Source organism: Sylvia atricapilla, chromosome 3 (assembly GCF_009819655.1).
Source record: "Sylvia atricapilla isolate bSylAtr1 chromosome 3, bSylAtr1.pri, whole genome shotgun sequence".
NCBI classification, from domain to species: Eukaryota; Metazoa; Chordata; class Aves; order Passeriformes; family Sylviidae; genus Sylvia; species Sylvia atricapilla.
Genome location: NC_089142.1, coordinates 102334750 through 102357722, shown reverse-complemented (window position 1 = coordinate 102357722; position 22973 = coordinate 102334750). Strand labels below are relative to the sequence as shown.

The 22973-nt window shown below is 39.9% G+C and overlaps 2 protein-coding genes across 10 annotated transcripts in view; both read right to left on the bottom strand.

The window, feature by feature from the left end:
• MCM8 (minichromosome maintenance 8 homologous recombination repair factor) overlaps positions 1 to 22973 on the bottom strand; it is a 341212-nt gene that overhangs the window by 59251 nt on the left and 258988 nt on the right. The window lies entirely within an intron of this gene.
• Positions 1 to 22973, bottom strand: part of EHBP1 (EH domain binding protein 1) — a 204946-nt gene that overhangs the window by 122481 nt on the left and 59492 nt on the right. For all 9 annotated transcript variants that reach the window (XM_066316442.1, XM_066316436.1, XM_066316438.1 and 6 more), the window contains exons 6-7: positions 6316 to 6497; positions 4334 to 4473 (exon numbers count right to left, since the gene is read on the bottom strand). In XM_066316442.1, coding sequence (XP_066172539.1) covers positions 4334 to 4473; positions 6316 to 6497 — 322 coding nt within the window. The remainder of the gene's footprint in view (positions 1 to 4333; positions 4474 to 6315; positions 6498 to 22973) is intronic.

The following is a 22973-nucleotide window of genomic DNA, read 5'->3' as shown; positions in this document are numbered from 1 at the left end:
AGACATGCCAATCTGTAATTACCTACTCTGCCAGTACCTACTGGACATCCTAAATGCTGACAGTGACAAACCCCAAGCAGAATTCCTCTGTATGCACCTCCCAGCTGATCCTGACCTTAAAGCATAAATCTGCTTACATGGGATTACACTTATATCTGTCTACATACAGTTCACTTAATCATCCTCAGCTCCTTTTTTTTTAGCTCCAACACACAAAACTATTATCCTAAAAAATAACACCAAAGCTGCCCCGAAACTTAGTTTTCTCAATATACAACCATACATGCACCTAAGAAATCTGTATAATATAATACTATCTTCTGGGAATTTTTAAGACTCAAGAGAGATAATAGAATATACCTTTCTGTACTCAAATTAAACAGAGCTGATCTCATAAAACAGCAGTACTAACGAATTAGTAATTAAAAACAGGCTCAGATGCTGACATGATTTACAATTTATTATGTCAGCCTGTGAAAAAAAAATCCCAAAACAATTATAAGTCAGTTTTTATTGTCAGAAAATAACAAATTAAGTTCAGAGCTTTAAAAAGAGGGAGTTCTTTGATGTGGTCTGAATCACCTGGTCTTATCTGCCAACCTAAACACCCATATGCACTCCAACGTTTCTCATTACAATATTAAATGGTTTATGTCATATTTTGGAGTATGGAAATGGTAGGTTGGAGATTTATATCCTATATTATCTTTTATAAATCTCATTATCTACAAACACACATTAGCTTGTTCTACAAGTATGTCACATAAATCACTGGTTTGGTTTTTGGGTTTTTTTTTTTTTCATTCTTCTCTTTCTATTTTTTTTTCCAAGCAGCTTGGTGATCCTGACAAAGAAAAAGAATAAATGGACCAGAAGTTGTCAGGAGAGGCGTGGTTTTGTAAATTGCAAAAAAAGGGTTACACATATCATTATCCAGAAGCTTGCTCATGAAACATGCTGGGATCCAGATTCCTGCAATAGGCAGCACATGGGCACGTTACTGATTCCATGTGGTGCCCCAGGACAGCCACTGTGCTCCAGGGCAGATGGAGCAGGAGGCAGCTATTAACCCCAGCATGAGGCTCTAAGTAGGAATTAAAACACTAAGAGAAGCAACATATTTATTACTGCCCTGTTTGTGAGTTACGAGGCACATTTTCTTCAAGTGCAAGATGTCTTGTGCTCCCCTGAGGACTAAGGACAGGATAACTCTGGGAGGTTTAAATCCATCTATACTGACAGTGTAGAAACTAAATATTTGAAACTTCATTCGTGGCAACAAACAATTTTCAACTTCACACAAGAACAGTTGGGGGAGATACAGCTTTTACACATGAAAAATTTCAACAAGAAATCCTGGGAAGGAAGAGGGAGAAAGCCTGAGATGGAGGGAGATTTCTCCAAGTGAAAGTAGTGCTTGGAATGGAAAACATCCTTCAGTCTGGTCAGCTGTATGGCAACAGTTCCATGTTGACCACCCCAAATTCCACAGCGCTTTTGAGGTCAGTGTCAGTATTGCACCACCTACTTCACAGCTGAAGAAACAGAGGCACAGATACCTGCTCCAAGTTAGGCAATCCATCAAGGGAGAGAAGCAGCATTTCCTGACTCACCTGCACCATCTAGAGCCCCACACAGCAGACCTCCCTTGTTCTCCCAGCAGTGGATACACACGTTCATCTATGAAACTGCAACTTGGAAAAAAAAAAAACCCACAAACAAATCCCAAAAAAATGGTTGCACACTGCAAAAAGGAACAGGGTCTGATAAAAGACCTGCAGCACCTCCTGCAGCTGTGCCTTGGCAATGAAAACTTTTCAGCCATCAAGTCATCCCTCGCTTCTGTGAGAAAACCTATAGAGTGAGAGGTGGGAGAACAGTCTTTCCTCTCTTTGCTGCTTGTACTTGACCCTTTCCAAGGCCAGTTACAAACATGAACTGTGCACTGCTCCCCCATGGTTCCGGGGAGGTGTTCCAGGCAGTATCCCCTTTTACAGTTGGGAACACAGGCACACCGAGGTGAGGGATCTGCCTGGGGGCACTCTGAGTCAGTGAAGCATTCCAGCTCCCCAGCTGCCAACACCCAGCGCGGCACAAGAGGAGAAAAGCTCGGTAGCAGCAAGCTTTCAAAAGGGTTATGTAACTTCCTCAATTAACTTCATGGTATTCTGTGAAGACTGTTTTTGGAAGAGTTCTTGGCTACATCAGTTTTGTTACACTTCCATCTTTCTAAAATTTTTCCTGCTTTTCTACAGTGATTCTTACCTCTTTCTCCCTTGCTTCCTCAGCTCTTCTCCTAGCTTTCCCCATTCATTTTATTTGTTACAGGAGTCACTGCAACTGCCAATGAAATCAGTCTTGAACACATGTTGAAATAGATACTTTACATCTTATTTATTGATGTTTATTTACTGCCCTGTGTTTTATGTTCTCCCATTTGCTTGGGGAATTGCAATGCACTCATTCCCCTTCAACATCCTTCTCCTTCCCAAAGGTGGGAAAAACTGGCCAGGCTCATAAAGCAACTCAACTGTTGTAACCAATGTAAGAAGAAAAAGTCCAAGGCTGACCTTCCCCACGTCATGATTCATTTACAAAAAAAACCAACCCAACACTCCCATCTTGTATGGTTAGAAAACAGAACCAGAGCAGACCCAGCAAGGCACAGAAATCGTGTATTTCTGCCTTTCATAGAAATTGTGCACTTCTGCCTTTCTGTATTGTTAGTTTTGAACAGATCATTTTGGCCTTCGCAAGAGCAGATTGGAAAAGCTGAAATTACTCTAAAACAGTTTGTGTTGCACAGCAGCCAGCTTACCCTTCCCTTCACTCCATACCCAAAGGATAGTAGACAGCCTAGTCTAACCTAGATCAGATTTTTGATTGTTCAGGGATCATTTGTAGCCTTGCTGGATGCTGCAAAATCAAGTGTTGAGAAGCAAGATCTGATGCTTCTCACCTGCTGCCCTTCTGCATACAGGTTTTCAGTCCTCAGCACAGTACCCAGGCAGATCCTAATAAAACCCCTGTGCACAGGAGTTTCTATAGACTGTACATTACTTTGGCCTCTCCTTAATTTGGCCTTCTCTGTGATTATCCAATGGCCTGGTGAACATGTCAGGTTTTGTTTGATGCTGGGATCTGATTTATTCTTGTTACACTGGGAAAGAATTCGACCTTGCAGGATGATTTCAGTGTGACCAGACTGGTGTATCTCTGCTCCCTGACCAAGAATACATTATCTTGGTTTCTCAGCTATTTCATTCCAGACTTTCCAATGTGCTCTGTGCCAGACACATACAGCGTAACTAGAGATTTGGCCAGGGTAAAAAATGTTTAATTGAATATGTAAAGCATACAGAAAACATATTTGCATCCTTTCACAACACTAAATGTAAACTAAGTAATAACTGCTTCAGGCTGAACCTTTTGATTGCAACGAAAGCTCAAAAAGAAGTGATGAAAGTAATGTTTCATAACACTGAACCAATGTTCCTCTGAATTTTCAAGAACAGATTTGACAATTCACTTCTCCTCCTGGGATGCTCTTCCCCCACTTTGGAGAAGGATCCCTTTATTTCAGACATTTTAAAAGAGCATTGGAAGCGATGAAGTCTGGCACCAGAAGTTAATTTTCCTGTCCTGATTCTTTACACAAAGAGTTCCTACAGAACCCATCTGGAGCAGTACTACACACTGATCTCTACCAACAATTGAACATCATCTCATCCTGATCTGACTTGCCTCGATTAGTTCAGCTATCCTGGACACACGAAGCATTTTCATCAGCAATTCAAATGTGGTTACACTATCTCACTTCAAACAACTTCGCTATCAAATTCATTAAAGTCCTTTAACAGCCTCCTGATTTCTTTCCCAAGAGACACCCCCACCCAAAAGGCAGCAATATGCAGCCTGGAATTGCCATGTTATTGAGCAGAGCCTCAGCATCTGTCCATGGCACAACTCATTTCGCAGTTATTCTGCCCAAAATTATTTCACTTGAGCCTCTCCTCTTGTCTTCTCACTCACCCTTTTCCTCCACTTTTTCTGCTCCTCTGTTCACACTGGTTCTTTGCCTCCCTAAAATGCTACCTACTTAGTGCATTCCCCCCCAAAACCAGGACACACAGACACAAATCAAAGCTCTTGGATTCATAAGTATTAAACTTGGTTGAGTTATGGATGTGTTCCTCTTCAATCAAGCTATCCTAAACATGTTTTGGTTGTCAGGATTTTTTTTCAAGTGAAATAAAAATACAGCATAAGGATAAAAAACATGAGATGATTAGCAAAGGAAACTGTATTTTACAATGCCTGTGGCAAAACCCACCTGTAATTTTTGCAGCCTTTTCCTCTTGATTCACTCTGTTTTCTTCATCTTCTTCATTGTCTTCTTCAAAATCATCTAGGTTACCAATATCAGCTTGTTTCATACTCATCAAACTAGCCAGGCTTTGCATGTCTTCATCCCTAAACAACAAACATCACACCAGGCATTAAAATGCAGCTTGTTAATACCACAGCTGATATTACTGCATTCTTTAAAATTCTTTAAATATTTTGATGCTTTCTTCAGGGAGGTCTGTGATATCAGATCTCATCTTGAATACAGTGAAAAAACAAAATTAATACAAATATATATCCATTTCTGAAGGGAAAGTTTCCAATTAACAAAATTGTAAAGGGTAAAAAAATACTGCTGTGCATCAGGAGTTACCTTAACAACTGCTTCCTAAAATGTTAAAGCAGCCCAGAAAGGCTGGTAAATGCTTGCCTGGTCTGCTTTGGTTAAAGTGAAAATGCTTGGCCAGACCCACTGCCCACATGCTGCGTGCAATACCTACATTCATTCCTGATGCTGTTATAGAAGTTAAAATCCCTTTTCTAAATATCTGAAATCATTAACAAAATTTTAAAAAAAGGCAGTGTCTATTTACACATACTGGAAACCAATGCTTTCACAAAGAGCAGCTTTTCTCACATCCCTTGTTCAGGGCACTATGAAAGCCCTGTCAATCCCTTACAACCAACCTGACTTAGAGTCTTCAGTCTGAAAATTATCCATTTTAACAGGTAGAAGGCACATGCAAACCTAAATGGATCCGTTTTTTACAAATTATGGCCTCAAAACCCAGTAACACATAATTTAGCTATTTATTGTATAGTTCAGGGATGCTGGCTGTTCCAACAAAGTTTAAGAGCATATCAGCTGCTGACATTTTCCAGTCTCATTTTCATGTTCAGCTGCATTTTAACCACGTTAAATCACAGCTAAATACTTCAAAATATCATTCTTTTATGGTTGGTTCACAACAGGTTAATCAGACAGTGGAAACAGTAATAGTACTTAATAGGAAGGAATGCATCTGTGGCTTTCAAGGCATGCAGATTAAAAAAAATTGTGTCAAAATGTTTTAACACAGCAGCCCGGCAAGTTGTTCATGCAACATTTTTTGAGCACTTGTATTGCAGTGAGCAATGTCTGCAAATGCATTCAGAATACTGAAAGCTAGAATACTGACAGCTACTGAAAGCTGTCAGTCTTTTGAAAAGAAAAAAAATTTGGGAAGAGGCAGAAGAACCATTAGAGCAGTAGCTTCCCCATCTACCTCTTTTTGTTCTGCCATGTTCTAGAGACAGAAAGGCAAAACAAAACTACCCTAACTGAAACCAGGACTGTGACAAACAATCCGTTCTCCAGCCATGGGAATATCCAACACATCTAGGATCTGGCAAAAAGTGCAGGAGAGATTACAGCATCTGCAAAAATGATCTGTATCCTCAGCCCTCCAAAGGCCACTGAAATAAGGGACAGAACCAAGGGAATGGTAATAGTGCCCTAGAGAACTCTTTCCACAGGATGTTCTTGTGCTCAACCCAAAATCTTAACTCTGACTCTCCCGCACCTTCCAACTGGCTTTGTCCTTATTGCATTCTTTGTGAAATATCAGCAGGTTCCCTCAAAATCTGCCAAGGGTATTGTTGGATGAACACACACATGCACATAAACACACACTTCCACTCATTTCAGACCTGTAGACACTTTTAAGCTGTTGTTATTTAAAATGTCTGTAAGAGTAGAGCACAAGCCATTTGTCTCTGAAGAACACAAGGCTGAAATGAGAGTAAGAAACAACTTTTACTCAGTTAAGAAACCAAATATGGCAGGAATGATAGGTATGCTGAGGGATACTCTCAAATTCCACCATTCTATACAGGAAGAGCTCTTTATCCAGAGGATTCTTTGAAAAGCAACACAAAGCAGGCTATCTGGTTTAAAAAAAAACAACAAACCAACAAACAACAACTTACGTGGCTTTTCCTTCCCTCAGGAAAATACAAGATAAGGAGAACTGCAGTGTGGCAGAGACCACTTTCTTAGACAAAGGCTTGAATTTCAACCTGACATCTGTCTGTGTAGGCATGGGGCTGGCATATTGCTTCATGTTGATGCTGCTGGTAGCAAGAGCTTTTCTACGTCCAGAAGGAGATTCCTGAAAGCAAAAGAAAAACAAAGTGAATGTAGAAGGTGCTGTTACACTAAAAACTGCATGTGCACAAAAAACCAAAAAAACAACAACCAAACTCTTATTAAATCTGTAGGGGTTTTTTGGTTGGGTATTTTTATGTGTTTTGGTTGGTTGGCTGGGGTTTTTTGGTTGGTTGTTTTTTTGTTTTTTCCCCAAAAAAATCACTATGGCCCTGTAATCCATTTCTTAAATTACATCAGCCACTAATACTGGTGGAGTTTTGAACACTTTCTTAGTGCAATTAAAAAAAAAAAAAAAAAAAAAAAAAAAAAAAAAAAAACCCACGGTTGCCCATTGTGACCAGTGGTATTCCATTACAAGACCTAGGATGTCTTTAATGGCTTGAGCTTGAAGCAGATCCACAGCACACATCCCGTTAAACTGCTGGGAATACATTTCCATTTTATATTTCCATTTCTTTTCACAGCAAATTGGGCTTGTTTGCTGTGTCCAAACTTGGATAGTTCTGGACTGGAATTTCCAGCCCATGGAAGATGTAGGTTTTGACCACACATGCATTTCTTTGCATAATGGTTTGAGGTCGTCTAGTTTGTGTTCCACACTCAAATATAATACCCCAGTACTCTTCAGAGCAGTGGTTCTTCTCATTAGTGTTGTACATGAATTACCAAAAGTGAAAGGTTTCTGAAAGTAAAGTTGACAATACTTCCAAAAATACTGATGAAAATTTTGCAAGGAAAAAAATAAAGAGAAAAATAGATAAAGATAAAACACAAAATTTTATTTGAACAGCTTAAGTTATATTTCAATATTAAAGTGCTGCTCACAGTTTAACAATTCAGACTAATTAACCTAAAATACATCTAAGAATCTACTCTCTTGTTCTATCTAATATCAGCATCAGCAGGAAAGGAATGATTATATGTAAAAAAAGCTCCAGTAACAAAAAATAAAACAAAAAACCCCATTATCAATTCTTTTGAAAAATGGTCTCACAATAAGACTACATTTTACTGCAGTTGACAATTTGTGTTGAATAAAGAATACTAATTCAATCAAAACATTCAAGCATCCTTTCTCAAAGTACTTGACATTTCTGCCCAGTAGAATAAGTCAGAATGTAATATGTCATCCCCAAAGAATACCTTGTTTAAAAAACTAGCCTTATCTGACAGATTATGCACAGCAATATTATACAGAACTATTAGTGCATGTAGATACCTTATGAATGAATTTCAAAAATGCATCAAACACTTGAGAAGGATTTAGGCCCTCTCAGAAGAAATACTTAAGAATATGCAAATACTCTCAGCTGAATCAAGTTGAACAGATGCGACTCTCACAAACAATGGCAGTGCTCTTCCCCCAGCTGCAATTGTCAGTCAAAGAGCAAGATTAAGGTCCAAGGTTCTGACAATGTGTAAAATGGAAAGCACAATCAGGGAGTTTCCATTGTTACACAGGTATGAACAACAAGAAGCTGTTATTATATCATACCTTTAGAATAATTAACATTATAACTCGTTATGCCCAATGCAAGGTTTACCGTTCAGGCATCTGCACCCAACAGGATCTCAGACAACTCATCTTGGAAGATTTTGAATAGTCGATGTTGACAGTAAGATGTTGATCTTAGCAAGATCAACAGATCTTAGAACAAATCATGAATGTGGGTAATGCTTGCAGCCTTCCAGATGAATCACTGATCAGCCACACCATGCCTGGACTCTGATGTGCTCCTCTCAAAATCACCTCTCAGCAGCTGTCAATATCCCCAAGTCAACAAAGATCTGGATTTGTTTCCTTGTGTGGCTACAAATGCCTCCTCAGTGCTGGATCACCTGTTACACGCACCCAATGCCATGAGAGCAACACACAGACCCCCCACTAGGTCCCTTGGGGGACACCAACATGCTTCAGTGACTCCAAAACCAGGGGTAACTTGGGGGCAGAGCTGCTTTCTCTTGTTACAAACACACCATCTTCTCTGGTAAGTCAGGTGCACGTTGTCTTTGTCAAAGTGATTTTACTAAAAATTACTAAATTACAAGATAAACCAACCCAATCTCCAATTCAGTGGTGGTTCAGAAGTGAAGAGAAAGAACACAACATTAAACTTGCAAGCATGCAAAAGCTACACACAGATAGCAAGGCAAGAAGAATTTTGAAATGATGTGAAATTACATTTTCACTTAGTATCTACTTATTGTACAAATGATCATCTTGTCATTTTCACCTTCAGATTATCTGGATCAGAGAGTGAATAAGAGACATGAATAAGGAAGAGGCAAAGTTCTCCCAGTGAAGATGATCATCAGCAATTCCTAATGGGATCTTCTGGTGTTAGCTGATGTAGGGGAAGAGGGAGATGAGAATGCAGGCAGCAGTGTGCCAGGACAAAGGGAAGGAGCCAGTCAGGAGCAAGAAGATTTTCCTATCACTACATATCCTGTAGTGATGTGAAGAACAAGATACACTTGGCAATCGAGTTCAGCCTTCCTAAGAAATGAAATTATTTCATAACGTTTTTGTGGGCCAAAGACAGAAGTTGACTTTCCAAGTTCCAATTGCCTACAAAACCCCAAATTTGTAAGTTTATCAAACAAAAACAAAACAAAACCCAATCAAACCCCCCATACCTAACCAAAATGAAAAATCAGTGCCTAATCTTTCAAGTCTTATTTAGTTTCACATGCAAGTTTAAGTATTTATTCACTCCCAGAAAGTGAAGTCTGTTAGAAGTTTTACAATGTTTTCTCCTTTTAAGTTCTACAGGTTTGGCCCTAAGTAGGTTTAGCTACATAAGTAGATGGGGAAAAACTTTTTGCAGCTTAAAAGACTATTCTCATGCTGCTTAGGTCCATGACTGATTTCACAATGGATTCTGTTTTCTACTCTTGACACACAAGCAACTTCTAAAAAATTGTCTTTAAATGTCAGGGCATGCTAATAACCACTTTTCACAAGGATTGTAGAATTTCTTCCAAAAAACCTACATGCTTCCTATAGTAGAATCTGAGTTACCCCAGAAACACAGAGACATTTTGTTGCAGAAGGATAAATAATACTTAAATTAGCAGGGATAAAATAATCCAAGAATGGAGTAGACAACAAACCTACAAGCAGAGTAGACAGAAACAGCTGAGCAATAGGCTGGAATGAGTTATCCCAAAGAGAAGCCAAATTTGATAGGATACTGAATAAATAATATCTATTTAATGGTAAAAGTCTGGTCTGCTGTTTGCTTGTGTCTCGTATGAGCAGGTGGAAAGTCAAGCAGGAATCTCAGTGCAAATGTTTTAATTGCTCAACTTTCCTGCTTTTGCCTATATAATCAAAGTTTAAACTGTGTAAGGCTCTGTTATGCCTCCAGGTGTTTTACATTCATGTGGCTGCCAGGGTTGCCACATCCTGTTTTGTGAAAGTGTGGCATGAAATGTCAATTTTGAAGTCACAGGAGAGAAACAATCCAATGCAATAATAAAGAGAGGTGGCAAAAGAAAACACTTTAACAGTGAAGATGGAGTGCATTCTGTAAGAAAACAGCAACTTAGAAACCCTTTACTTTTAAGAAAGGCAATGCATTATGCAAATAAAATCAGTTATGATATCTGAATGTCGCAGGAAGACAGAAGATAACATACAATGCCAGCAAAACACAAATACCTCTATGTTACCTTCCAGCTCAAACACCCTACTGAGACTGAGACTGAGCACTGCTGGACCCATAAGAGAATACATGGAGCATTAGTTAACAACCATTTTTTGTTGTTTCATGTTTGTTACTGTATAGTTCCAGCAAGTGAAACAGCACACTGGGGAAAAAAAACTGCCATTCTCCTAAAAGTCATTAATAAATGATTAAAAATATAACTACTTGGTGTATTAGCAGAAACTATAGCGAGTTTGTTTTCCTGCATAACAGAATAATGGCTGTGTTGGGTCAACTAAAGGCTCTGAGAGACCTGTATGTTGTTTTAAAAGCACATGGTTTGCAAAAGTGATCATTGTAATTCACTTCGGAGTAAAACCTGGGCATATACACATTTCTTCATCTTTCTCTCCTGTGCTGGGGAATTGCTGGTTTTAAATTCTACACTTTTCTCTCACAAGCAGTTTCGCTTCCCTCGACAGTCTCCTCCTCCTACTCTCCACAGTCTCCAAAATGCCTCAAACACAGACCATATTTTGGGTGAAATAACCCCACCTGGGCAGTGCATCAAGCTGGATCAGCTGCTCCCAGCTGGAAAAGCAGCAGGATGAAGCACATGGCTAGTTCTGCACTACACTCACTGGGTGGTTGATATTTGTGCATCCTGGTACTTTAGGAAAAATTTGAGCAAGTTATTAAAAATCTGGAATAAGAAGATGAACTCAAAGCTAGCCAAATGAAAATTAATATAGAAAACGGAAAGATTTCCCAGTACCCTGGAGTACTCTGATTTCTGATTTCAGACAAAGAAATATGTAGAACAAGCAATACTCAGTAAATCAATAAAAGTTGCCCTCCTTTTTTGTAGAGAAGACTCTTAGTAATAATGAGCTCAGGTAGTTCCCAATTTCAAAGCATGCTGTTTGTGTTTGCACAGACTTGAAAAACACTGTCACCTCAGATACCAAGAGAAGTGCAATTCAGTGGTGCCATCAGAAAGCAAGTCAAAAGATTAACACCTTCACACTGAAGGTCTGACCTCCCATTCTTAATTTATTCTCAATTTATTTGAGAGAAAAATGATGCTGTAATGTGAATTTCATGCAGTCTTCTTCCTTTAAAAATGTATTTTTAATGATCTTGTATCCTGTACTTACCAACTGACTGGCAAGTCTTCGTCACAGTTAATATATGAGGTGGAAATAAGAAGCATCTTTGTATTTTCTGTTAAACTGCCTCCAAGCTTCTAGAGTTACAGAGAATCAAAACATTGGCTGGGTTTTTAAAAACCAATTTCTTAATTATTTAGGACTATTTAGGATAGTCAATGGTCTCTCTTTAATAGAAATATATTAAGTCATTAGTTATCACTGTACAAACATGATCCAAAAAAAGACCTAACTAGGGAAGACAACAAGTTTCCTTACTGGATATTATTTTGTCAAAAGGAGCAATAATTTTTATTGCCTTCCTCACAAACAGGGAAAATGTACAGCATGATATTTTGAGGGGCTGCCTTTTCATCTTTCACAAAAGCAGATGCCAAAAAAGCCCACAAAGATGTGCAGATTTTTAAGGAGGAGCAAACTTTGGCAGAAAATAATCAACAAAGCAGTTTGAGAACCACTGAGAAAAGCAGTGAGAACCAACGGGTTTCCCTCTCCTTTGGCTTCAGAACGAAATGGGGAGTGTTTTGGAGGAAAGCTGTCCCCTGACACAAAGCAGCCCCCAGGCAGCAGCAGAGAGGAGCTGGAAGGTTCTCCCTCTCCCCCTGCATGCACCACCTTGCTCAGATGAAAAGAATACTGCTTCACCAGCAGAGCAAAATGGATCACTACAGAATTTAATTTGGGAGAGTATACAGCAATTAAATGCTAAAATAGACAAGCTACAGGGAGCTCTCTCAACTGGAGAGAGTAAATTAGAAACTATGTCAGTTAAAATAATTTAGACAGGCGGATGGGAGATTTGGAGGACCCAATGAAGGCAGCACGATCTCTGCTGAAAACTTGTTTAAAAGCAAATAATGGTTCAAGGTATCCAGAACATTATTAAGAATTATGATGCATTTCAATGGACAATTTAATGTTTAAAAAATTCTGCACATACCAGAAACGTTGGAGCCCTAGACATGAGGGCTTAGAATGAAACAAAATATTTTTCAAACATTTTTACATTTTAAACATTTTTACATTTTAAACTACCCTTAATGACATAAGGACATAACATTTGTTATCCTCACAAAGTGACCTCTGTCAGAACCAAAGCCCTCATACCAAACTGGGAATCTCCAATTGTTACCATCAGACAGGAAGTCCAGAAAAAAACAATACCTAATAAATTGAGGTAATTCAGCTACACTATGCAGAATAACTCCAAGAAAATTCAGAGGTCCTGTTTTTCTAGCAAGGAACACTGTTAACCTTCTTAGACAACTACTGGACAGATGGCAAAATATGTGCGTGATTAAAATTTTAGTTGAGCAATTTATTAACAGACCATGTGTATGAGGCAGGTATCCCCTTTCAAAGTGGGCTTGCTGCTTATAAAAGACAACAGAGAAAAAATTAGAGGTGAGCTGGGCAATTTTAGTAAGTAGCAGAAAACTACTGAGCCCTGAAATACTGACCCTTGTATAGGATAACTGCTTTATGTATCCATTTATAACACCTTCAGTTGCTTTCTCCCATGGACTCTTCAATAACGCAGGAACAATTCCTGAACACTCCCACAGAAGCATACAGGAGATTGATAACTGATTTGAGAAACATTCACTTTAGTATTTGTATCTTTTTTGCTCTCTCAGATCACTCCCTCTAGAGATATTGTGCAAGTTTCTCTTCTATACTGACAGGTTTAAATTTACTGTGAGATGCCTTTGATCAGCTGAACTCAGACCGTCCTTGCACTCGATGCAAACATTACTGTATCTTTGCATAGTACATGATATTTTGCCTGTATTTGCAGAGCTACAGCCTGTGCTGTACCACTCAAGAGCCCTGGAGTCTGTGACTATCCTGTTTCCCTTAGCAGCAACAAAAGGACATCCTTTCCTGCAAAATCTAGATTGAGATTGAGCTCACTAATGCCCAGTGGCTCTGCTTCCCTTTCACAACTATTCACTCTCTGCTGTTTGGATCACTCCACATTAGACCTTTCCCTTTCCTTTCCCTTTCCCCCTACAGCAGCCAGAGATGTGACATCTCCCCCAGGTCTGCCAGGGTACAACTGTGTGCAAGCCTGTGTGAATTACTACACAATAACCATTAGCAAGCAAAAGCCATCAAGATGAAATCATTTTTACATAACAAAAGCTGTAAGAATAACTCCTACTGTAAACTCCTACAGTTGTACTCTGCCATGGATGTGGGCCACACGCTGGTGGAAGTTCAGCTGAAGCTGGCAGGGAAACTTACTATCACCAACTGGCTGTTTAAATCCTCAAACCTTTCCTCTCAAAGGGGCAGATTCAAGGCAGTTCAGGCTTGAGCTGTTGGCAGGTGAGGCTGCTGGGAAAAGCAGTGCATGCAGGGCTGGCAGCTCAGCAAAACACAACAGCCCCTCATTTCCTGGGAGCTGGGTGCTGCTGGATCCCTCACTGTGCCTCCAGGAGCAGCTCCCATGCTCTGCCTCAGCTGAGGCACTTCCAGACAGCATTCCCCTAGGCTGAGCTCACGTTCCTCCCTCATTCTGAAGTGTTTGCTGTGTAACTGGGTAGTATTTCTGTAGAGTTAGCTTCAACACAAAGTAGGAATACAGATAATTTACCTCACGTTAGAGAAGGAGAAACAGCAGATGATGAAATTAGCTCTTAAACTTTTAGCAGAAACTGGAGTAAGAAACACACTTATTTTGTGTGACCTCCTCCTTCCAGGGAGAGGACAGTGCAGCTGACTTCATAACCATGACTTTATTTACTGCTTAGCAGCTCATAACTCCACATTTTTTCATGTATCAACTTAGGGGACTCACAGGTTGTTTTTGTTTTAAAATAATAGGCAATACCTGTTACAGAATGGACATTTAAACTCACCAACCAATGCCTGACACTTCAGCTTTACTTTGCCTGACAGGAAGCCTCCATCACCATGATTCACTCCTCTGCTGTGTGCAGAGGTCTGCCATGAATGGCGCAGCAGCACCTCCAAATAGCTACACCAGAAAGATGTCCAGCTGGTGTCCCTAACAGAAATCAGTTTTTCCCTTACTCTGTCTTGGTGTCACCTCATGACAAATACCCAGAATCCTGAATGTTAAAAAGGTGAGTTTGAAATAAAACCTCAAGCTCAGGAGTGAATTTTTAATGTGAATTCAATATAATATTAAGAACAGTTTCTGCACCTCAGGGCATGCCTAGCTGCAAGCCTTGTCCTGAGGAAACAAACACCATGCAGGAGGGCATATGTGATACAGGCTCCAGAATTAACTCTTGATTATTTAAACAAACTTGTGAACATAAGCACACAATTCAGCTTCTTTGTAATCTCCAACAAGGAAGCAAGTTTGAGGTAAAACTCCTTGAAGAAGAAACAAGGTGAAAAGATTAACTGCTCCAACAGCCTTGCACACTTTCATTCATCTTTCCAGAGAAAGACTTAATTATTTAGCACAGATATAACCTGTTAAAATGGGATTTGCAAAATACCAGTGTGTCATCAACCAGTTGTTATCATCTGAGGATAACTTCCATAGAGCAAATGTACAATGTTAAATGGCAAAGTTTGCAAAGCTTAAGACAGAGAAAAGCCTGCAGGAGTGTCAATGGAAGATATTTTTGACTCTTATTTTTTATTTTTTCTGTACTGAAAGTCGAACTTTAACTCCAAAAGCCCAGAGCAAATGGCTGAATGGTCTGTAACACCTGATGAGCAATGATGCTCACACCACATTCCTCTGGGCAGGACCAGAGATTCCAGGTCAAATTACTGAGATCACTTTGGGAATTTCTCATAGTTAGGCTAAAATGCCACCTCATAAAAGACAGCACAACGTTCTTCAAAGTGAACACGTCAGCAATATTATTGCAGCATGAATGTATCTCCATGATTAAATCCATGACTGTGCTTTTTTTATTCTCTTGCATCTTGCTCACAGCTTCACAGCATGTGCCAAAATCACCAGAATACATAACAACAACAGGATACAACACAGTTGGAAAAGTGCCTCAAAACACAGAGAAATTGCAGGAGCTGCTGTTGCTCTTCCCTGTATCTCCCACTGCCACCAAGGGGCCACACTGCAAGGCCAGCACAGCTCCACGGCTGTGATGCTCATCACAACACCCACTGTGGAAGAGTTGGCTTTTCAAAGAAGTGTCTCCATCCCAAAAGTCAGTTCTCCTGCCCATGCCACTTCATTACTATTTCTGCTCTCCAAACCTGCAGCTCCCAATCAGGGGCAAAACCTGGGTGATGCAGCATTCATCTGCAAGTCTCCTCCCAGCTGTTATCTCAGAGCAGTGGAGCTGCCAGGGGATGGTTCCTGTGCACAGCAGGCTGCTCTGCAGAGTTCAGGAAGGAGAAAAAAACACCCAAGATCTCATTTCTGCTGACAGGTGGGTCGAGTCTGATGTTGGCAGGAAGAAGCAGGAGGCAAAGGGTGGGAATACAAGCAGGGCAGAAGGGAGGCAGCTGAAAATTCACATCTGTGTGAAGCTGGAATGGGGACGTGCTCACACATGTCGGACACCTCAGCTGTCACACCCAGTGCACACGCAGCAGTGGGAATAGTGTGTGCTGCAGGTGCAGTTATTTATTTATATCTAGGTTTATAAACAGCATAGGACACATTTTAACAGCTAAGATAAACATAATGCATCTCAGCAATACACATAAGCCCCAAGTTTTTGAAAGCCCATCCCTCTCTCCCTCCAAATTTGTTTCAATCAGGGAAATAGCTAAATGGATTTCTTCTAACTTTGTATTTAAAGTAAAATTCACCTCAAGGCTGACAAGCATAGAAAATTTCAGTCGAATGGGTGAATTTATTTTTTTTGTTAAAGCTGCAATAGCCTGAAAACAGGGGCTCGTAATGAAGCTGCCCCATCAACCATAACCACACTGTCAGTAGAGCAACACAATCATATTGCCTGTGCAAAGAAGCAATGCATTCAACATTTTCCTCACTATGTATTATCTATTAGCTGAGTTTGTCACAGAGATATGTGGCAGCTCCCTGCAATACTTATGAATACATGGCAAGGCATACAAGAATCCATCTATGTCTGCTTCAGCACAGGTTTGTCTTATTACATTTTGGCAAGCAACTTAAAAACCCACCCTTCCCTTATCTTAGGTTTCTGTTAAATACTGTTACTATCAAGAAATAGAAGTCGTCTGAGGCAAACACCTCAGATCTTCCCATTGCTATTCTCGATCACTAATGCACATTACATGTTCAATTCTCCCTTGCTGTTCCTCTGAAAAAGGTCTTGTCAAAAACAGATTTCATTTTTTCTGTGTATGCACAAATTAGTTATGGATGATTAACAAAGCATTCATTCTTTTATTTGCTTTGGCTGAGACTTGATCTGTGTTACATTCATGTGAGGGAAGCACTCAATTTTACGTTGATTAAATATGAAACACTGCACTCTTGATAAAAAGAGTTGTATTCAGAGCTGCATATTATACTGACAAAAGATGCATGTTCTTGGGCTAATAGTTTCTTAAACAAGTTTTTCCAGATTTTTAATTGCAAAAAACTTGATACGGCTTTTTTTTTTTTTTTTTTCCCCCCCTTCTCAGCAAGTACTGGGCAGTGAGAGCTTTATGTCCCAAAGCAATCTGGTGCAGTCTTTACAAAAAATCAATAGTTATTTCAAATTGAATATAATAAAAAGGAATTTTCAAGTTCTGCTCCACAATTTGGTTTCTTTAAACACAATTTGCATTATAAAACTATTTTTAAAAAAATAGACAGCAAAACTAAGTAGGACAGACAACAAATCATAATTACAGAAACTGGCTTTTATTACCTCAGAATGTCAACAAAAATAAAGAGATATTGGAGAAGTCTTATGGAGACTTACAGCCAGTCACAACTGAGAACTTAGCCCTGATCTGCTGTCACTGACTCCAGCTATCGCAGGATAACACGTGCATAAATGCTCCTCAGGAAGGCCCATAAATTCTCCACATCCATTAAACACAGGGACAGAGCGACACCAAAAAGGACTCACCTCAGCAAGGTATTTAAGTGCAAGCCTAACTTTAAGTACGCAATCTACTTGTAATTAAATCAAGAAAGCCATGTGATTAAGCACCTTGTTAAATTTGGGAACAAATTATTAGCCCTTATAAACCAGGAGATTCTATCTTGGGGTTTAGAGCACATGAAAACAAACACAAGCCCACAGAAACACAAATGCAGGCAGAGTGTTACGATACTTTTGCAAGAGGGGATTTATTTTTAGTATAACTATGCAGAGTAAGGGCAGCTCTTACTCAAGTTAGGAGGAGGTCTGGCCACACATTGATTCTTTTCTAAACTTTCAACAACAATTGATGGTCTTACAAAACTTTTGCTAATGTTCCTGTGCCACCAAAATAAGTCTGTTCAGTATCTTTCTTACACACCACCAAAATGAAAGCACGAACTTAGAGTTTGCAATTTCACTGCCAAGGAGAGAGAGTTTTACCACAGCATGAGAAACAGCCAAAGCAAGGGAATCTTGATGCAAGTTGGGCTTAGAAAGGACAGCTAGTGCCCCACATGGAAGAAAGGTGATTTCTGGAGATGCCCCTGAATTATCAGAGTGCTGGATGAGAGAACAGCAGGAGAGAACAGATGGAAATTTGACCAAAGCAGGTCTCTGGGCAAAAGGTCTCTGCTCCCCATGGAGATGCTTGTTGGCTGGCAGCTGTTTGAAGAGCCCAATAACCCATCTGGAGGAAGGTCCCTCCTGTGCTAAAGGGCGCAGGTAGTGGACAAGAAAGGGCCAGTGAGGCAGCCAGGTCTCAGCACAGTGTGGGAGCTCCTGTAAGGCATGAGAAGTCCCATCCCTCCTCATGGCCCTCATCCAGAGCAGAGGCACAAAGAACAACCTCGACCTGCAGCCATCAGCCAGTGCCTGTCTCCAAACCAAAAGCCAGCCCCACTTTTCCAGCCACAGGCCTTGCACCAGCCATGGCACTTCACTGGCTCTTCTTCCACAACACAGTTCTTCTCACTAAACCAGCAGAAAACTCGCCCAGAAAGTTTTTAAAAAATCACCATGTTTCAGCTGGGTCAGACTGGGTTCTCCAAAGGCCAGGTGAGCACCAGCACACAGAGGGGCTGCTGTACACAGCGTGGGGAGCAGGGAGGACGGAGCAAGAAAGCACCTGTTCTGACAGCAGCATACTGAGAACGGTTCAGCAATCACATGGGGTCGCAGTTTTATGCAGTATAGTGTGGAAATTTACTCTTCCTCTTCCAGCCTGTGTGAACTCAGCTCTCTGTCCTTGCAGACAGAGGATGGTTGAACCGAGACAAAGATTTAATTTTTTTTCTTTAAGGAGCTCCAAAACCATTTTTTTTCCTTTGCTTCAGGTCACATAAGAACACACAAAAGGACAAAGCAATAAATGCTCACATGCACTTTCTTGTCTTTATTTCCATTCTCTGGAATGAGGCCAGAGACATCTAAGTAGCGCACTCTGTTCTCTTCCACTCCCTCACAGAAATTATGGACTCTCCTTTGCAGCCAATTTCCTCCTCCTTCTCTGCCTGGGCCCAAGCTTCACCCACTACAAAACAATGTTCCCCTGTTTCTCTCCAGAGCCCATTCTCCATGCTTCTACCCCAGGTTCCCTGAGGCCTCCCAGACCTTTAAGGCTTTTACTTTTACAGATCCAGGATGAAAACCTGTTCTTTCTGCTTTGATTCTGGGAAAATTCCACTCTCTCCCCACTTTGCATATGAACTCAGCTGCACTCATTTCCTTCAGGTTCAAGTCCCTGAGTGGTGCTGAGGGGCTGCCACTCCTGAGGGCATTGGCACATCAGCAGCCCTGCTCAAATGTACCTAGTCTGGAAAACACAGAAATGTTTCATGGCACAGGTTCTCCTCGGGCTAAGGCTGATATTTTAAATTGGGCAAGTCAAACAGCAGATATGTCACATACGCCATAGCACTTCCCGCTTTTTACAACTATCTAAATTTATCATTATTAGACCTGCACAATTTACAGGTCATAAAAATAAGTGCTACAAAGTAAATACCAGTTTCAAAGATTCAGTTTTTACACATTCTTTTAAAAGGGTGTTATTCCCCACATTTCAGCTACCCCATGAACATTCCTGGAGTGCTACAAGCACAAGCACTGTCACCAATTCTAAGGCTCCCCTAGAAATACGTTCTCATGTGTGCACAAAAGGCAAAGATGTTCCTGATGGCTTGTTTATTAATATATCATGTTGCTATCCAAAACAAATACAAGAATAAATTGGTAGAAACAGAATATCTTGAAGGAAAGTATTTTCAGTGAAGTTAACATAACTTATGGATTTGAAAAAAATCTCAGCGCTAATTAACTTAACCATTTGATCCATCCATAGTTTAAATTATTCCACAATAAAAGCAAATTAAAAAAAAAAAAAAAAAAAAAAAAAAAAAAAAAAAAAAAAAAAAAAAAAAACACACAACAAAATTAAAAATCCCCACAAACATATGCATTAATCAATTATCAGAAAGTAGTGCTTCAGTCTCAGGTAGCTAGCAACAGCACTCATATAATATTACAGTGAGCCTGATGTTTTGGCAAAACTAGAGCAGGAAAAAATGAAACTAAAAGGCATATTGCACATGTGACCTACAGGACTGGGATTATTACCTCTAAGCTTATTAAGAGTAAAAGCTGTCAGTCGGACCACCCCACAACCAGGCAGGAAAACTGAGATTACTCAGCAGCAAAAGGCATAAAAAAAGAGACGTGTCTTCTCGGAATGGACGGAGGCAGAGAGTGAACCACAGCCCTGCTCCAGCTATCTGAGCAGTAATTGGCTCACAGGAGCGACTGCCACGTTAAGGCATTATCATTATCTAGCTCACATAACTGGAAATTCACGCTCTGTTCCTTAAATTGGCTTAACCAGCAGCATCTGCAGCACTTTAATTAATTACAGCAATTGGCGTACCTTAAAAGTAGATGCACAGATCTGAAATGATAATGCCCCGTGAGTAACAATTGTAAACTAGCATTAAACCAGACCTATCCTAAACAAAAACTAGGGTATACTGTTGGGCTTCGACAGAAAACAAGCTTCCACCTAGCAATTATTATTGTCTGCCCAGGTTCACCGACAGATACTACGATTCTACGTGACACTTTACATCCAATTAGCTCAGGAATGCAGAAGCTCACAACATGTACAGCAAAAATCTCTTCGGGTTTGATGCTATCCGGTCAAAATTTGCTCAGGCACCTAAATCTGGGGTTCCTTGAAAGATAAACTTTGAGTTAAAATCGTAACAGAGAATGATTACCACTGTTTATTTATGGTACACTCCTTATAAAGAAATACAGAAGCTAGACATCACAGTAAGCTCAGAAAGAAGTTCTTCTGACAGCCATTAGTTTTGCTTCAGTAAAAAAAATCCACAGGCACTGTACATAAACGTGGATTTATTTTCATCCCTGGTATCTGCAGCTCTAAAATACAGAAGAAATACTTGGAAAAAATTTGGAGACAAGAAGTTAAAAACCCCTTTTTTCCTTTTATGCTCAGCGACTTGAAATATTCACTTAGAAGAAAATAATTTTTAAACCCTGACAGTGAAATCCATGTACACATCCCAGAAAAATCTAAATCTGTTCTTCATACCATTTCCAGCCACAACAGAAAACACTATCAAGATTTGTTGTGACTTGCTTCTGTACAATTTCGGGTTTAAAGACAGATTTTACATTTAATTAGCACCATGCTTCAAAACGGGACACAAGTATTTTAATCAGGCATCTTGAATGTAATGGAAGCTTAAAAATTTAAACTGCTCAGTGCTACTAAATTAATCAAATCTGATCCTCAAATCCATAGGTAATTCAGAGGTATAGTATAGAGTATATATTAGTGCAGAATACCTGGTATAAAGGCCACTACCAAACTGAATTTGAACTCCCCATTTATCAAACATGAATCTAATAATCTTTCACAGCCCTGTGAAAGAATGAAGCCCAGCTTTCTTGATTCTAGTGAAGCTGTGAAGTTTTGAACATATTTTTAACCCAAACAAAACCCAAAACCAAAGATTCAACTGGTTTTAAGTTGCAAAAACTTTAACCATCCAATAAAAATAGATGCTGCCTTTGTGCAATGCTGTCCTGTGCCCATTTCTGAAAGCATGACTGTTCTCCTTGTAACTCACAGAACTCACACGGAGGCACAACCTCAGCAAGGCAGAGTGCAAGCCCCAACAGCTAAAATACCTGATGCAGCAGCAAAAACCAAAACCAGCAATCTTACGTAGCAACTCACACCACAGAGAGATGCCTAAGGCAGCCAGAGGAGAAAAACACCTTTTCTAAAGCAACAAAACCAGTGAGTGTGTTTATATACCCTGTGCCTGCTGTGCCTGGGCTGTGCAGAGAGCAGTGGAGCTTCACTGGCATGTGTAATTTTAAGACGTGAATATCTGTGCTCAGAAATAATCTGATAACATGTTTGTCTTGGATGCACAGAAAACAACTGCGTGCACAAATAAACAGATACAGTCAGTGTAATCATGTTCATCTCCTGAGGATCCATTTAAAAATCCCAGTCTAGAAACAGTATGTGCTACTAAAGCTCCAGCCTGGGAGGAAAAATGGCCACAGTGCTGGAAAAATAAAAAATCAAATTATAATTCTTATTTAAGACTGATACTTATTCCACACAGCCACCCATTTCTGATGGAGGAGGATCACAAGTGCACAACACAAGTTATTCGTTGACTAAATATCATCCCGAAATGCTGGGATATAAAGGTTGGGAGGATTAACACAAAAGGTCCCACTCCAAGACAAATGTCTCCTTCATAGTTCAGTTCACAGCCATCACAAGTGCTCAGTCAGGCCTGCCATCCCAGAGCTCCGGGCAGATACCTGCTAACCAAACACACCAAAGGCTTGGGAAATCTCTTGTTGATCCTGGCGGATTTTTTTTTTTAAAGGAGATTTTAATTACAGCCACAGAGGAACGAGACTTTTTCAAACAGTTTCCGCTTCGGATCTCAGCACTTTGTGAGACAACTTCCACGGAGGGAATCAGAGATTTGCCAGGCTGGCGTGATTCACACGCCGCTTCCTCCCTTCTCCTCATTCAGTCTCTCACCTTTTCCAAGCAAAAAAAAAAGTGAGACATGGAACAACTCCCCCCATGATTTTAAGCTGCTTGCAAAAGCCTTACACGATTTAACTGCATATTTATAGAGGCCACTTTTCAAAATAAATGCGGAGAAATTAATTAATTAGCATGCTTTAAAACATACTGGGGTCTGGTGTAACAATAAAATCACTTCGTGATTTTCCAACATGCTGTAAGTTTTAGGGGGGAAAAATTGCTATTGCAATTAATATTTCTAAATATATGTTTGGATTTAAAAATTCTTGTCTAATAATTACACTCTTTCACGTGGCCTTACATTTCAGAAACTATCTGAACTGTGCTTATCTTCTTTTTTTTTCAGCAACAGACTACAGTATGAAAACTAAGATTTCTAAAGGAGAAAAAGCTGAATTTTAATGCTGAACATTTTATCCTTTCTGGATGGTAATTTTTCTACTCCCTCTACTGGCACACTTTAAAAGCAAGTAAAGAAAATCCTGAAGGGCACTGTAGCTTGTAAAACATAACGAGAAAATATTTTTG